Source organism: Centrocercus urophasianus, unplaced genomic scaffold (genome assembly GCF_019232065.1).
Source record: "Centrocercus urophasianus isolate 14NV4802_14NV808 unplaced genomic scaffold, USGS_Curo_1.0 seq_26, whole genome shotgun sequence".
Lineage (NCBI taxonomy): Eukaryota > Metazoa > Chordata > Aves > Galliformes > Phasianidae > Centrocercus > Centrocercus urophasianus.
In genome coordinates this window covers 13620145-13635873 of record NW_024884822.1, presented here as the reverse complement: position 1 = coordinate 13635873, position 15729 = coordinate 13620145, and the positions used below count along the sequence as shown (strand labels likewise).

At 51.4% G+C, this 15729-nt stretch overlaps 1 protein-coding gene across 3 annotated transcripts in view; it reads left to right on the top strand.

Moving 5' to 3' along the window:
- JADE2 (jade family PHD finger 2) overlaps positions 1-15729 on the top strand; it is a 53953-nt gene that overhangs the window by 19869 nt on the left and 18355 nt on the right. For all 3 annotated transcript variants that reach the window (XM_042826055.1, XM_042826056.1, XM_042826057.1), the window contains exons 5-6: positions 7498-7667; positions 14943-15154. In XM_042826055.1, the coding sequence (XP_042681989.1) occupies positions 7498-7667; positions 14943-15154 (382 nt within the window). The remainder of the gene's footprint in view (positions 1-7497; positions 7668-14942; positions 15155-15729) is intronic.

Genomic DNA, 15729 nt, shown 5'->3' with positions numbered 1-15729 from the left:
GCTTTTGGGGTCCCCACCGTGGGAGAAAAAGCACAGGAGCATCAGCATGGGCTGGGGCACAGCACTGATTTTGTATCCAGTGCTTGGAGAGGGGATGAGCATGATTGCCTTCCTTTGTTACTTCTAATCGTTTCTGCTTTACAGCCTGCTTGACAAATCCTCAGGTACGCTTTCAGTGAATCCTCACCTTTATTAGTTTGTTATGGGAAACATGCTAATCCAGCATGTTCTTGCCTAGTGCTGAGCCACTTGGACATGTGTTCAAAATGTTTGCTTGTTCTCCCTGTGGATGTCTGTGACTTTTGCTGGATGTGGCACATGGCATATCCCAGCAGTAGATGTATGGAAGGAGGGGGCTGGTTTCCACCAACCTTGGGGAGCTCCGTGGAGTCTCCACATCTCATTCCATCACCTCCCATCTCCATCCTCTACCTCCTCCCTTCCCCACCCAGAAGTGGGTCCGGGCTCTGCTGCAGTAATTATAGCCCCATCCCCTTGTTGTGGGTTAGTGCATCTTGCCTACCTGCTGAGTAAGATGAGAAGCTCTCAAGAGCCCCTCAGAGGTGTGAGAGGGCTGGGATGGTCCAGCAGCGGTGATGATGGGATCAGCTGTTCTGTGTCCAGAGCTGCTGTTGGTGATCCCATGGAACTCAGGTGAGAGCTACACTTCTGTGAGCTGAGCTGAGCCTGCAGGACCGTGTCTGCTGCACCTGGCTGAGCTTAGGGAGGGCTGGTGGTAGATTGGAGTTTCTGCACTGCATTTGAAGAGGATCTGGAAGATGCACAAAGACACGTATTGCTTTGCAGCAGTGTGGTGGTGGGAAGGCAGAGGTTTGCTCCAGGCCACCCTCTGCCTCTGGTGACTCGGAGCAGGGACTGTCGTCCTGTGTTTCAGGGTTCAGTGTTAAAGCAGTGATTCAAAGTGCATTGCAGAGCCTGGCTGCTGCCCATTCAGATTGCTCGCAGCCTTACTTCCACTTGGGTGGGTTTGTGCACGGAGGAGACCTGTGTGCCTGCACCGTGCTAAGGGAGCACGCATCCCTGCGCCCCAGCTTCGGTATGAGCTTCACCTGCACTCCTTTGGAGGTCACGTGGGGTAGGTTTAGGATTTGGGATTTGGGACTTGGGACGGGGAAGCTCCTGCTTGCAGAACAGCAGATGCGGGACTGCTGCTGTCGCTCATGCCTCCTCTGCTCCCCATTAGTAGGTGTCTAGAAATAAAAGTTGGGCTATTTGCATTATCGAAATAATTGTGGAAGCATTATCTGCCTAAGACAATTAATTCCAGATGCTTTATTGTTAGTAGCATGGCTGAAGTTACATGAAGAAGCAGCGTTTTTTGTCTTCAGCAAACATATGTATGAGTCTCCCTGCCTTCACTGATAGCAGCCCTGAGCTGTGTTACTTTGCTTCCCACCCAGACTCTGCCATGCTCTGGTCAAGCAGAAAAACATCTGTACTCTGTTGGTGGAATCAGAGCTGAGACCTGAATAATTCATCTGTTGAGCTGAGTCTCGGGGAGATTTGGCTTGGAATATAACTGTGAGAGAGACAGGAACATCAGTGCTGTAGTCTTCATCTTGTCTGCTGGGTATCGGGCTTTTATATGGTGATAAACAGCTCCAGAGCAAAACTGGAAGAGCTGTCTGGGCTTAACAAGATGGCTGTTTGGTTCCTCCTGCTTGCTTGTTTTCCTCTTTTTAATACATCAAAGAGGAGTGAGTTGCTTTCTCCTTAGAGAACTGCATCACACCAGAGGGCTGGAGGGACCTACTCTGCTCACAGGCTGCTGCCAGAGGAGATTTGAGATGCAGAGGACAAAAGGGAGCGTTTTCCTGATGGTCCCTGTTAACCATGGCATGGAGATTCCAGGACAAGTTACAGAACCTGTGTGCAGTGTCTGCATCCTAAGGGCCACCCAACCACCTCCCTGCTGTTTGTAACAAAACGGGGCTCTCAGAAGGGGATTTGCAAACCTGAGCAGCCCAACCGTGGCCAGAGCCACAGTGCCTAAACAAGGATTTTTGCAGCCAGGACATGCACTGTGCCAGCAGCTGCAAGAGGAGCTGTGCAGGGTGCACCTGCAGAGCGGCGCGGTGGCAATCGCTGTAAACTTGTAAATGCTTTCAGAGCCTGTAATGCTTATTTATTATAGCAACCTCTGCTTGGGGAGCACTGGGAAAAACCTGGGCTGGTCCCTGCCTGGCTGGGGACACCGAGGTGCCTGGCTGGCCCCCAGCAGGATGGGGTGCAGGATGTGATACCATGATGCAGGACGGGATGCAGGACACGATGCGCATCCCGCAGCCAGCCGGGCATTACGTCACCTGCAGCCTCGCTCACTGGCTGCTGTACTGGAGGGCAGGCCAATGCTGCAGGCAGTGTTAACCCTTCCTGAGCAGCCTGGGCAGCACAAAGGGACTGTGGCTGTGCTGATAGTTACTGGTGTTTGTGCAGTCATGAAGGGGGGGCTTCTGGGCACAGAGCTGCTGTTCCAGGAGGTTGGTGCATCCACCCAGGGCTAAATCCAACTGCTTTGTTCCCCTGAAACAGCAGCAAGGAGCCAGGCAGGAGCTTCAGTGCTGAGCCATGCATGTATCCGTGCCCAGGTGTTTATAATGAGTGCTTTGCTGAAGGTTTGGGTTATACCAAGCAAGAGGGAGGCAGAAAGGAAAAATACCGCAGTCTTCAGTTGCAGTGCAGATTTCGGTCAGCTGGGGACCGCAGGGATGGAATTGAAGGTACAAAGCCATGCAGCCCAGCAGCAGCAGTGACAAACGGTGCAGTTACAGGGAGCTGCTCACTGCCATGTAGATGTACCAGGCAGGTCTGTGTGGAAAGGATTTTCTTGCTAGAAATGTGCTTGGTAAGGTGCTGGCAGCAGGCTGGCCTCACAGCAGAGGGAAGCACAGCCGAGGGTTTGCATTCCCCACCTTTGCCCCCCTGAGCTGATCCTGATTCTCTCTGTTACGTGTTTGCAAAGACAGCTGCCAAATCTTGAGTCCTCTGGTGTGGGAGCTGGGTGGGAATGCTTCCCATACTGTGCTGCTACAGGGGCAGCATCCTCAGCCACCTGCTGGGACCTGCACCCACATCCCAGAGATGTTCCTCCAGCTGCCTCCCCTCCACCTGTGTGCTGCTTTCAACATCAGGCCAGGTCGTGTAGAGCCTGACTGCTGCAATATCTCCTTGGATTTCCCTTTTTTTTTTTCGGACTATCATTTTTTGGCTTACGGTGTTACAGACTTTCATAGGAGCCATAGAGGTGGCATAACAACCATTAACAAATCAGGGCTTGGGCACATGGAGGGTCACAGAGTGCTGTTTGTGGTGCAGCCCCCAGCCCTGTCACCCATTCACCATTGTGCTCCTTTTCTCACACCTGCTCTGCTATTCGGAAGCAACGGTGCTTATACAATCCATGAGCTTAAGTTGGTAAGAAGCTTGGGCGTCTGACTGCCTTCTGGATACTATTTTAATAAACAGAAAATGAAAATCATCCCTTTAAATTGTAGAATGCCTTTTTAAAGTTGGAGTGTGCTGCAGGAGAATTCCCCCGCGAGCAGAGCTGGCAGCACAGCAGGATCAGCATCCTCTGAAGGTTGCTGGCAGAATTATCTTTCCACTGACTTTCCTAAGCTGATTTATTTATGGACACTGGACAGGACTAATTTAGACTGGAATGTAGGTAGTGAGAAGATGAGTGGCTGAAGCCTTCGTTGTCATAAGGCAAAGTATTTTCGGAAGGGAAGTGCTGTGTGGGGTTATTTATTATTTCTATCTGGTGTATTAAAAGGGAGAATATAGGGGAAAAAAAGCCTTCTCCCTTCAGCCAAACTGAAGCATTCCGTTTGCAGAGATGATTAACCATGGGAATTGGCTGAGTGTGTTTTATTACCACATAATCTTCTCCCAGGATAGATGTGATCCTCGAGAGTGTTGGGGTCCACTTACTTCTTTCCCTCAAGTGCCCTTGAGACCCACTTGCAGACTAATGGCCTCAGGTTTGTTGTGCTTTTCTGGCTGATCCCAATTTTCAGCCCTTCGTTTAAATAAGCTCTTGGTTGATACAAATACTTTTAAATGCTACCTTGCTAAATCAAGGCATAAACTCCTGCTTGCTTTCGTTTTTGTTTCCTGCTTTGCTGTCATGCACCTCCTGCCCATCTTCCCATTTTGATGCACTCTGCAGCTCTGGCTATGATTCATGGGGCCCTGTGATACTTCCCATCTCCAGCCCGGGGTCACGCTCCATGTCTCTTCTCTCAGCATCTTCTGCACATCACAGAGCCTCTGCACCTCTTGCTGTGTCCGTGTGCTCCATGAAAAATCTTACTCTGCTGGGTGCCTCAGTAAGGGCAGTGAGGTGCTGGCACGGGTTGCCCAGAGAGGTGGAGAGACCTGGTTGAGCTGTGGGTGTCCCTGTTCATTGCAGGGGAGCGTGAGACAAGGTGACCTTTAAGAGCCCCTTCCAAACCAAGTGATTCTGTGACTCTGAATAACAAGAAGCTCTTTGCCATGTATATTAGTGTATCAGGAGGGAATGTGCTGCTTCTTAGGAGTGCTGTTTCACCTGCTGAAACTGTGTGTAAGAGATGTTCCATATCAGTGTTCACTCCTATGGGACCAATGAGTGATGGATGCAGCCTTTGACTACGAGCTCCCCAGGACCTGTTCTTCAGGTTTGGGAGGTGCTTGGCACTGCTGCTCCAGGTATGTTTCAGATGCTGCTGCTGAGCAAGCGTGTGGGGCACCGTTAGGTTTTTGTGTTTTCATTAACTTGGTCTTGAAGCAAAGAGCAGTCCTGTGAGTTGTATTGCACAGTGAGCAGAAGACCCTTTTCACTTTGCAGTGTGGGGAGCAACCACACTCCAGGCATACTCGGCAGCAGTGCTGTTAGCATCAATCCCCACGTGAAGCTTTGTGATTGCATCACTGAGCTCTTTGCAAAGCCAGGCAACGCGCCTCGAGTACCTGCTGCAGGGCTGTGCCACAGGCTGCTTGTGTAACGGGGATTAAGGAGGTCAGGAGGCACAGCTCTGAAGGAGTGCCCAGTGCTCCTGGGTGTCTTTTCTCCACTGCTCAGAGCTTTTGACTCCAAGTCCCCATCTGAGCCTGCTGCTGCTCAGCCCAGGGCCTGGTGCTCTGCAAACCGCCCTGATCATGGCTCATGGGACAGAGAGTATCAGTTCTGCTGGGAGCACGCGGCTCCAGGGTATTCAGTGGGGCTGGGAGCTCCTTGGAGGAGTGTCCTGAAGCTCGTTGAGAGCACACATAGTTTCAGTGTTATTACTGCTGTCTGCATTAAATACATTAAATACAGACTTTGCTGAATCCCCAAGCCCTGTCCTAGATTACAGCGAGCTCATTTTAAAGTCTGGAGCCTCACAGAGCTGTGCTTTCATGGCTTCACTTTCCGATCCTCAGCTGAGATTTGGAGGAGCTGCCTTCGGAGTGTTGAGGAGTATCGTTCTTTTCAATCCACTGATGGGGAAAGGAAGGCAGAAGAGGCTGGGTGCTTTGCTGAGGATCTCAGCAAGTCGTGTAAAGTTGCAGAACCTGATGGTGGTGGTGCAGGAGGGTGGGAGCCCCAGGCCCTACACAGCCATTGCTCCAGGCAGAGCAGCAGCTGGGAAGGGACGGCGGTGCTGTTCACTGTGTTTCTTTGCAGCATTTCTCTGTGTTGACGTCTGGCTGTTAGGTGATATTTTGGGGCAGAAACGTGAGCTGTGCAAATACTGCAGCAAGCTCCAGCTCCCAGCTTTGCGGAGATCTGTCATCTGGCACCGCAGGCTGCTTCTTATTTCCAGCTCGTCCTCTGCTTGCATGTCATTACGTGTGACACTGTTGACGTGTGCATGGCAAGTGTCATCCATGTTGCTGCTGACTTGCCAAGAAGCGCAGGCGAAGTGACAGCGAGTGCTGGGCAGGAAGCCTGCAGTCGGTGCTGCTGCAGTGTGCTTGCTCCGAGCAGCATGGGATGTGGGACATGCAGTGTGGGACATGGAATGTGGGACGTGGGATGTGGGACATCTCCATGAGCAGGCATGGGGCTGCAGGCATCATAAACCAGGGCAGAAACGGGAGCTGGAGGCCTGCACATAGCAATCAGGGCTGCCCTTGAGCATCTCACCCCTGCAGCCCAGCACTCATTTCATTGTGCTCCAGTCAGCGAGCAGTAATGGGAAAACTATTGCCATGAGGAAAGCTGCTCATCATGGGTATGATTTGGAAGGGCAGAGGGAAATGACCTTTCAGGGCACTTCTCCCTTGGCTGGCTGAGTTGTGCTCTCAGTGCTGTGTTGTGCAGATGCTGTTGGTGCTGTATGAGCACCAGGGCTGGCTCCCTGGGCAGGCAGCTGGTTGACATTGGCATTTCCAACCCAGCCCCAGCTGCCTGCATGGTGCTGAGGAGGGGGCAGAGAGCAAACCCCCAGCTCAGAGGGACGGGCGTGCTGGCTCACTTGGCACTGGAGGACACACGTGGGAGGCTGCTGGCAGCAGGCGTGCAGCAGTGCTCGTGAGGCAGAGAAGGAGCAAGGATCAGTGTAAAAGTGGCTTAATTTCTCACAGCATGAAGGGAAATCATGTAACTCCTGCAAAGTGAGAGGGTTCCTGCGGAGACCCCGACACAAAGCCTCCCGGCCGCTGATCCTGGCTGTGATCCGCAGGGCTGTGCTGAGCGTGGGGGAGTGGGAGAGGTTGGTTCTCATTGAAAAGCATCCAAGGGGCTTTAGGAGGAGTGGGGCATGATGTTAAAGCCTGAATGTGGCAGCGGTGCCAGCGTTATTTCTGTAGTGATCAATGTGATGAGACTGATTGATAGAGGCTGAGGCATATGGAGGCGTGAGCTAGCAGAACGAGCTTCATTCCAGATCAGTAAAAGCCAATCCTCTGTATGAGCTGTGCTTATTTAAGTCTATATAGGGGCACTTTTTGTCTGTGTCTCCCATGGTCATTGCAGCTGACATGGCTTTGTGTGGGCAGAGCAGGCAGGCGAAGTGCAAACTCCCTGCCCATGGGAACAGACTGTTTATCAAAGTCAAAAGTGGATATTTTTCTGGTTTTACATGTTGGTTTTTTTCCTCCTTGATGACATCAAAACTGTTCATGAAAAAATGAGCCTGAGCCGTTTGTTTTGGTGCTGTGTCCAGTTTACCCTGGCACGCAGCAACCCCTCCTCTTTCTGGTGTGATGGCAGCTGCACAGCTCCATTCCCGGCAGACAGAGCTGTTTTCTTTCTGGTTGAAGCAGCCTCAACCCTTCAGGTCCCCTCCTCTTTCCTCAGGAGCTAGCAATGAACGCTTTAAGTTACTCACTGCTGATTCCTTTCACCTTTTTAGCAGTGCTTCATCTCCCTCCTGCCTCAAGCTGTGCTCTCAATCCTAGAGTCAGACTATCAGTGCCATAAGTGCACCCTCATGGCCAGACATGGCCACTGGGCTCCCAGCGGGGTGCTTTGTAACTGTCTCTCAAACTCTCATTCCTCTCTTCCAGAATCATACCCCAGCTGGAGAACCTGCCTTCCCCAGTGTCCCCCAGCAGCCTTCCGGGCTCTGAGATTTCAGAAGCCACGAGGACGTACCTGCAGGGCGTGAGCCGTTACGACCTGGATGAGCTGGATGCCTGCTGGTTGGAGCTCGTGAACATGGAGCTGAAGGAGATGGGTGAGTCCTGCAGGGCTGGCTACTGAGCAGGCATTATGTTGTTTAAAGTTATCATCAGCACGTCTTGGTTGAATGCAAGTAACTGGGCTGGGAATTTGACCGTTGTGCTGTGCATGGTCTGTTGGCATGGGCTTTGGGTGTGTAGTCCTACCTGGGGTTGGAGGGATTTCCCAGTCCTTGTGGTGTGGTTGCTGCCATACAGGTAAGAATAACAAAACAATAAAACATTCACCTTTTGAGTGCAATGAAGGCTGTAATGTGCCTGCCCATTGCTCCCACTTCCAACAGTCTTCAAGGGTGAGACAAGCACATTATCAAGTGCTTGAACAGACCTGATGCACTGCTGAAGAGGACAGACCTGGTGTTGTGGAGCTTGTGTAACTGGCAGGTCGCAATCAGCATTGTCCTCATTAACTGGGCCTCTGTTAGCAGCGTTATCTCTGTCACTACACACCTCAGCTTGGGTTCACTGCAGCTCAGGCTGAGCCTTCGGGCAGAGCAGAGCGATCGGTGCTCCCAAAAAAGACAAGTGGTGCTTCTGTGGATCCCCCTCCCACTGAAACTGGGTGGCTGTCAGGGGCATCTCTGGGCTCTAGGATGGGGCTCTGTATCTATTTCAGTTCCCCTCTCACACACTCCTTTAGTCTCTAGGAAGGCAGCGGGCAGAGAACTGCCTTGTCCAGCTCGGTTGGGTTAAACTTGGCTTGCTTTATTTCTTCAAAGTATTTGGTTACAAACACAATGCCTGAAATGGTTTTCAGATGTGGGGCTCCCTGGCTGATGGATCACTTGAAGACTGAGCCGGGGCCGGTGCCGCGGAAGCGGGTTGGTGATGCTCCAGCAGAGCCAGATGTGTGCTGGCTGCATCCTTCCCATTTATGCAATGTGGGGCTGATGAGTACCAACCCAGAGCAGCTCCCGTGCTGCACCTGGCTCTGCAGGCTGCGTGCTGGGCTGGCACTGCGTGTGTATGGACACACAGCACCCAGACAGATGCACCTGGATCTGATGTCAGGATGCAGCCAGTGCATTGCCAGTAATGCTCTCTGCAGTTCTGAGCTAGCTGCGTTTTGTTCCTGCAGCTCTGTCATTCATCAGGAGATGAGCTTTCACAAGAGCGGTCCTGTGGGGGTATCCATACAGAACAGGGACTGCAGTGTCTAGTGAGCCCTCTGTAATAACAACTATGGATGGTAGTAATGAGCCCAGGGGATTGCAGCAGCGGTAATGTGAAGAGACTCACTGCCCATCAGCCGATTCCTCAGTCCATTCCTGTTGCTAAAAGAGCTCTGTAATTACCATGTGAGCCTGAAATATGCTGGCAGCTTGGGAAAACAGTGTTTGCTGTGTGAAATCTACTGCAAATGTGGCTGCAGCCCAAAGCTGTGTATGATTTCTCCCCATCCCCAGCCCTCCCACGTGCACATCAGGGCTGGCTCTGGCGCAGTTCTTGCAGTGCCCCGAGCACGTGAGGCACAGGTCTGTGGCCCTGCAGGGCTCAGCCTCTGCTTCCTTCAGGGCAGGGGCCATCGGGTGCTCAGCCAGGTGGGAAATGGAGCTTTTGTGCCCTTCATCACCTCACGCAGAGGGTTGCAACGTGCTTAGGGTGGTCTGGAGGTGATCTGTAAATAGCGCTTTCTCCCGGAAGCCCTCGACATTAATGACATGCTGAGATTTCCAAACCAGCTTTGCTAATCTCTGAGATCATTGACATGACTTAACTGGAGAGCTGCAGCCTCTCCCCCAATTCAGAGAAGTCAGAAGTTATCTCCCAGCCTGAAGAGATATGCAGAAGTTGAAATTCCTCCTGGGTGTTTAGCTGAGCTGCTGTCATTGGGCAGTTCATGGGCACAGTGTGTCATCCACAAAGTATTCAATGACAAAGAAGGAGCGTGATCTCTGACTGGCTCCTGAGCAGCGGTGGGGAGGAGAGCTGGAAAACACCTATTAGCTCATCCCAGTGCAGCGCTGATCGCTGAGCACAGCACATGCCTTTTCCAGTCCTTTTTAGGTCACCTCTGAGATGGAATTTTATCACTGGGATCAGATAAACCTCCAGATAGCTGCAGCTATCTGCCGCTGCTGCTCCACTCTGAGCTAGGTGGGCAGCCTTTCTGAAAAGGGAAAGTCTTTTTTCTCATAAAATGGTTTTAAATACTTCTAAACCATCCCCACCAGTAATGTGGTTCAGTAGCTGGGACTGTACTTGATGGAAATGCACTGTTTAAAGGATTTCTGAGTGCTAGGGGTAAAATCAATATTTAAGCGAGCCTGAATGTTTTATTTGTTGCTGCTGCAATAGGAGACAGTGCAAGAAGTGGATCTTGAGGTTGTGTGAATGAAACCCTGAACCATTTTATGCACACGTCGCTGCTGGCAGCACAGGGCTGCCCTTTCCGGGTGAAACCATGCCATGAGCCTTTGTTTTTTTTCATTAAGATTTTATGCTATATGTTATGATCTCTGTTAAATACAAAGCTGTTGTGAGAGTGGGGCTAGAGAGACTTCAAAGACTGGGCTGAAAGATCCTTTTGCAGTGATCAGCACTTCATAAAAACATGTGGAAAATCCTAAAGAAATTGCTAAAAACGTTGCCGGAATCAATTTTGCTGAAAGCAGAATAGAAGTTTCTAAGTATTCCCTTGACTTAATCCATATGGTGTATGCTGCTCACATATGCCCACCACAGTTTCTATCTTGGGAGCTGGAGGTGTTCCTGTTATTTTATGGCAGGAACATGCAAAGGTCACATTTATTGCTTTTGAAGCTCCAGGGGGAATTCATCACTGCATACTTGAGATATGTCTGTGTACTAATTAGATCATGCCTCCCTCAGCGGAGGTGAAGTTGGTCAAGTAGATGTGCAATAAACCCGGGCAGGCAGAGGAATCGTGGGGAAGGCAAGCTTGCTTGAGCAGAAACTGCTGCTAAATGTATGATAGGAGAGCAGGGACGCCCTGCCCAGGGCTGTCCCATCAGGACGTGGGACCCGTTTTCCCCAAGGCGTTGTGTTGGATCCCTAGGGCAGGGCTGCAGGTTGGACATCCCCAATAACACCCCAGCACAGCTGTGCCCAGCTGGTGCCACCCGCCTGCAGGCGCCCATCACCGTGCTCTGTGCACAGCCACTCCAGTATCTGTCGTGTGAAGTTGCTTTGGTATTTTTAAGATTTGGGGCGCAATTTCCTGCCGTGCTCTGGCTGTAGAGAAGTAACCCAGTGCTGTACTGGTGCAGCCAGACAGAGAATACTGCAGTGGAACTACTGCCATGATGGGACCGCTGTGATGGGGCTGCTGTGATGGGGCCTCTGGAGCATCAAGGGGCTGCCTATCCCCAGGAGGCATTTCCCAAAACCATCACACAGGAGGATGTGCACAGCCCTGTCCCTTTTGTAGTGGGTTCCATTTCCTTTACTCAACAGCCCAGCTTTCCCCTTTCAAGTGTCTCCCCACATCCCACAAACAGGAGGGGCAGCTGATGTACAAAGGCTTCACCGAGCCCTCCGCCACTCGTGTTGCCTTCACGTTCCTCAGCCCAATCAGTTTCTATGTCAAGCCGTTGTTCTGCTATTTCCATAAATTCGTTGCAGTAATTGCAGCAGTTCCCAGCAGTCCTCGGCGTGCTGCTGCTGGGTGGAGTGAAGAGGCTTTAATCAGAGTGCTCCAGGACAGCTCTATCAGTGCGCAGCATTAGAGGAGAGAGACAGCAGATTATGAAGTGGCTTCTAAAACATTTTGTCATCGTCTTAAATTTGAGCAATAATTGATGTCGGTGGGTGGCATAAAGGGTGATAATTGGTTCCTGTAAATCTCTTAAGTGCATTAGCAGGCTGTGTTTGTGACAAAATATCTCCAAGTTTCACTGCCTGTGTTCAGCTCACGCAGGCTGCGTGGTGCCGTGCGCTTCGGCGGTCCCACTCCACGTTTTTGGGTCTGTTTGTAAATAAGATCGATACGAGGTGAATGAGGAACGGGCCCATCTTCCAAACGCAGTGTGGGCTGAGGGAGGCTGTTGGGCTGCAGATGTGCAGGGCAGGAAGGCGCAGCAGGGCTGCAGATGGTTCACCAGCAGCAGCTGTAGGGCTGGGGAGCACCGAGGAGTGCACACTGGGTTGTTCATTGACGCCTGACCTTGTGGGGTTCCCTGGGACACAGCCCTGGGGCTGAGCAGGAGCTGCATCCTTTCACCCCTTCTGTTTCAAAGGCATCATCTCACAAGTGCTTTTTTTGTTTTGTTTCTTGAAAACGGAGCAGTAGTTTTGTTTACTCAGTTTTTATGCTGAAAAAGAGACTCCGAGGTTTATGGCTTGTGGATCGACTAATGGCCCAGCCTGCAGCCCTGATGAGTCTTTGTTCGTGAGCTGTTTCATCTCCAGGTACACTACACAGGCTAAAAGGATTTATTGTTTCGGCAAATTGATTTCAGCGGAGTGCAGTTTAGTCAGAAATAGGTCTCTGTTCTGTGAGAGGTGGCTCTCCAGCTATTTTTCCTCCCTGCGCAGTGAATAGGCTCAAACCAGGATAAGGAGTAGCTGAGAATTCATTTAGCAGAATATTGCTCCTTCATGCCACATAAATTATGGTGTTGCAGAAATAATGATAGTGGAGGCTGGGAGCGTGCAAAGGAAGTGTTGGGATGCTCAGGGTGGCTGCCCACGAACACCCAGCTCTGGGGCAGGAATGGGGGAGGCTTTGTCCCAGTGGGGATCCCATGGTGGCTGCATTGGTACTGGTGTTGCCTGTGGGTGTGGGAGCTCCTCCTGGGGCTGATGCTGAGTCCCCAGAAACTGGGACTCAGTGGGAGGCAGCGGGAGCCAGAAGGGAGCATCGCTTTCTAGGGAAAAGGATAGGAAAGCCTTATTTCTGAGTATGTGGGATAATGAGCAAATTCTCATTTCAGTGCCTCATGCCCTATAGAGCCTCAGAGCCACATCTTCATATGAAGGGCCTTCCAGGAGCTTCATCTCCTGCTGTAAACCCACCTGAGCTTCATCTCCTGCTGCCATCTGAGCTGGGAGCATTTCAGTGGGGTGTTCTATCCATCTGAGCCACTCATGGCTGGGAGTGAGGGGAGCCAGGAAGACCCGCAGGTTTGGTGAGGTTCACAGCTGAAATGATTATTGATTCTATGAAATATGTTGGACCACAGTGATGAGCATGAGCGTGCTGCAAGTCCACAGTCCTGGCTACAGTTCAAGGCATGGTTGCGAGCTGAGGTTTATTCCTTGCACTTGTTCACCTGGAGGCACCCAGTGTATATCCGAGTGGATCCAAGTCTGGTTCTTGGCACTTCATGCCCTGGAGCAGGTAGCAGTATTATTGCATACTGCACAGGGAATGTTTTGGTGGAGTGTTGTTTTTTTTTTGGTTTTGCTTTTCGATGGGCCGTGATCAATACAGACGGTGTTTTCTCAGCCAAAAAAATGACAATTTTATGAATGGAGTTTAATAGCGGTGGCTTTATATGATGCAGAAGGAGATAAATGGAGCGCAAATGGAAAAGGAACTTCACCCTCAGGCCCCATTGTTTAGTGTTTCATAAGCGATTAATCGCTTCATCCCCATCAAGTGCAATTGTCAATTCAATAAGCTCTGAGGTATTCTGAATGGCGCTTGGCAAACGGGTTCCTAATGTAATTACATCTAAACGGAGTGTGAGAGTGCGTGTGTGCAGGAGGGAGGGAGAGAGCTGTGTTTTTTGGCGTGACGACGTAACGAATACGTTGATGTAAGCTGGTGAGGAAAGCCCTTCTGTTGCAGGCGATGACTTCTTGTGGCACTGGGATGCAGCCTTTCCACTCAGTGGAATGGGAGCTGAGCAGGGGCATGGTGGACACCAACCTCCTTCTCTTGTTTTCTAGTGATACTTGAAACATGGGAAGGAATGGGATTTAGAATAGTAAATGTGGTATCTGTGTGTGATACAGGCTGTCCAGAGAGCTGTGGGTGCCCCATCCCTGGAGGTACCCAAGGCAATGGATGGGATACTGGGCAGCCTGAGCTGGTGGGGGGCAGCAGCCCATGGCAGGGTCCCTAGGTGGTCTTTTAGATCCCTTCCAAACCATTCTACGATTCAATGGAAATGACAGCTTGTGTTTCTTCCTACAGCAAAGGCGTTGGGGTGGTGTGTTTATGAGGGCCACTGTTGAGGGAAAAAGTGTGCTGGGCTGGGGGTTCTCAGGCCCCACAAAGCCCTTTGGTGGGGCTGGTGGCTCCCAGATCCGGCTCAACAGAACAGGCCCAACCGGCTGTGTGTTGCAGCAGGGCTGCTGAGCACTTGGCAGGGAGCGATGGGGAGCAGCTCTGTCTGCGGCGATGGGATCCCTGCCTCCACACAGATGTGTGCAGTGCCAGGCTGGGTGTTTGCAGAGACTTGTCAAGCCAGGGGAAACCGTGCCAAGGCGAAACATTGGGGAAGATCTTGAAAAGGCAGACAATGGTGCGTTTGCTTGCTGGTCTTGCCTGCGGGTCTCCTTTGCCCCTTGACTCAGATTTTTTGGCAGATTGGTGGGGGAAAGGAGCAGCTCAGCAGCCTTGTCCCGCTGCAGAGCTTGTCCCAGCATATGGACTGAACTCTGCAGCCCAGCAGAAGCCCAGCAAGGTGAATATTTCCTTGAACTCTCCATGAATAACCACACATCAGTACTTCCTCAGTCCCTTTTCTCCTCTGTTTATAAAGGAGATATTGTCTCCTGTTGCCTTTTAGTAAGAAAGATCCACGTGTCCACCGCTGGTTTCCATTAAAGGTACTGGTATGGCGGGGATAACAGGCAGCACAGCCAGTCTGAGCTCCCACCCCAGGTCTGATCCTGTGCCCGTGGACCCAGCCAGTTAAAAACACTTGTTTGTTCTCAATAACAACCTTTGGCTTCCGTTTTACAGTTCCATTTAATTGGCCTTAAAAGGGTCAATTTTCACAGTCTTAGCAATTAAAGCATTGACTTTGTGTTGCCAAAGCTTGTCTGAGCCCTCACTGCAGAAAGCATCTTCGCAGAACTTGTCTTCTTGAACGTTTAAGCTGTCAGACCTAATTATCCGCATTGGTTCAGCTGAATGGATTTCTCTCCTCTCAGCCAGCAGCAATATTTTGTTACTGTCTATGAAACATGAACTGTATCCCGAGTTAGAAGCAGCCGTTTCCTGAATCGCAGACCTTCCCACCGTGGTGGATTTGAAGTTTTTGATTCGAGCTGAAGTCTCAAGTGCCCCCCGCCTTGCGTGATGCTGCGGGTGCTCACAGGGCGCCGTGTCCCCATCTCTGCTTTGTGCCTTGCAGAAAAGCCTGAGCTGGATGAGATCACCTTGGAAAGAGTGCTGGAGGAGCTGGAGACGATGTGCTACGAGAACATGAACATCGCCATTGAAACAGAGGAGGGTCTGGGCATCGAGTACGACGAGGACGTGGTGTGTGACGTCTGCCGCTCGCCAGAGGGGGAGGATGGCAACGAGATGGTGTTCTGTGACAAGTGCAACGTCTGCGTGCACCAGGTGAGCAGCAGCCCGAGAGCCGCTTCCCTGAGCGTGCTGCCTCCAGCTCCTCTTTCCTTCAGCCCTGTGATCTTTTATTCCTCCTCTTCCGTGAATGTGCTCGTTGTTCCTGGTCCTTGCCAAGCTGTGGGATCCTTAGCACCTAGGGACAAGCAGCATGGCTGCTGGCTTCCCTTCAGTCTGCACGTTTTGTTGGACCTTCCTTGGTGGTGGACCTTCCAGCTCCACCAGCTTTGTCGCACATCACAGAGCTTCTGTCCCAGCTTCCCTGCTCTGTGAATGTATGACTTCATTTTATTTCACCGCCTGGAGGAAAGCATTTTATGTTTTCAGAATTGAGTGTAAAGGCTGCAAGCCTTTGCTGGTGGGAAGAAGGAAGAGCAGCAGTATCTGTGGGCTCCTGTGCACACATGCTGGGAGCAGGACAGTGCTCAGCTGTGTGCTGCTGCTGAGCATCCATGCTGTGGGGGCTCCAGGGACACTTCGCTGGGTGGGCTCCAATGGGAAGTGCAGGAGTGGGGCCCTTAGATGTCAGCATCCAAAGCAGAGCACCTTTTTACTCTCCTTTCTGAGAA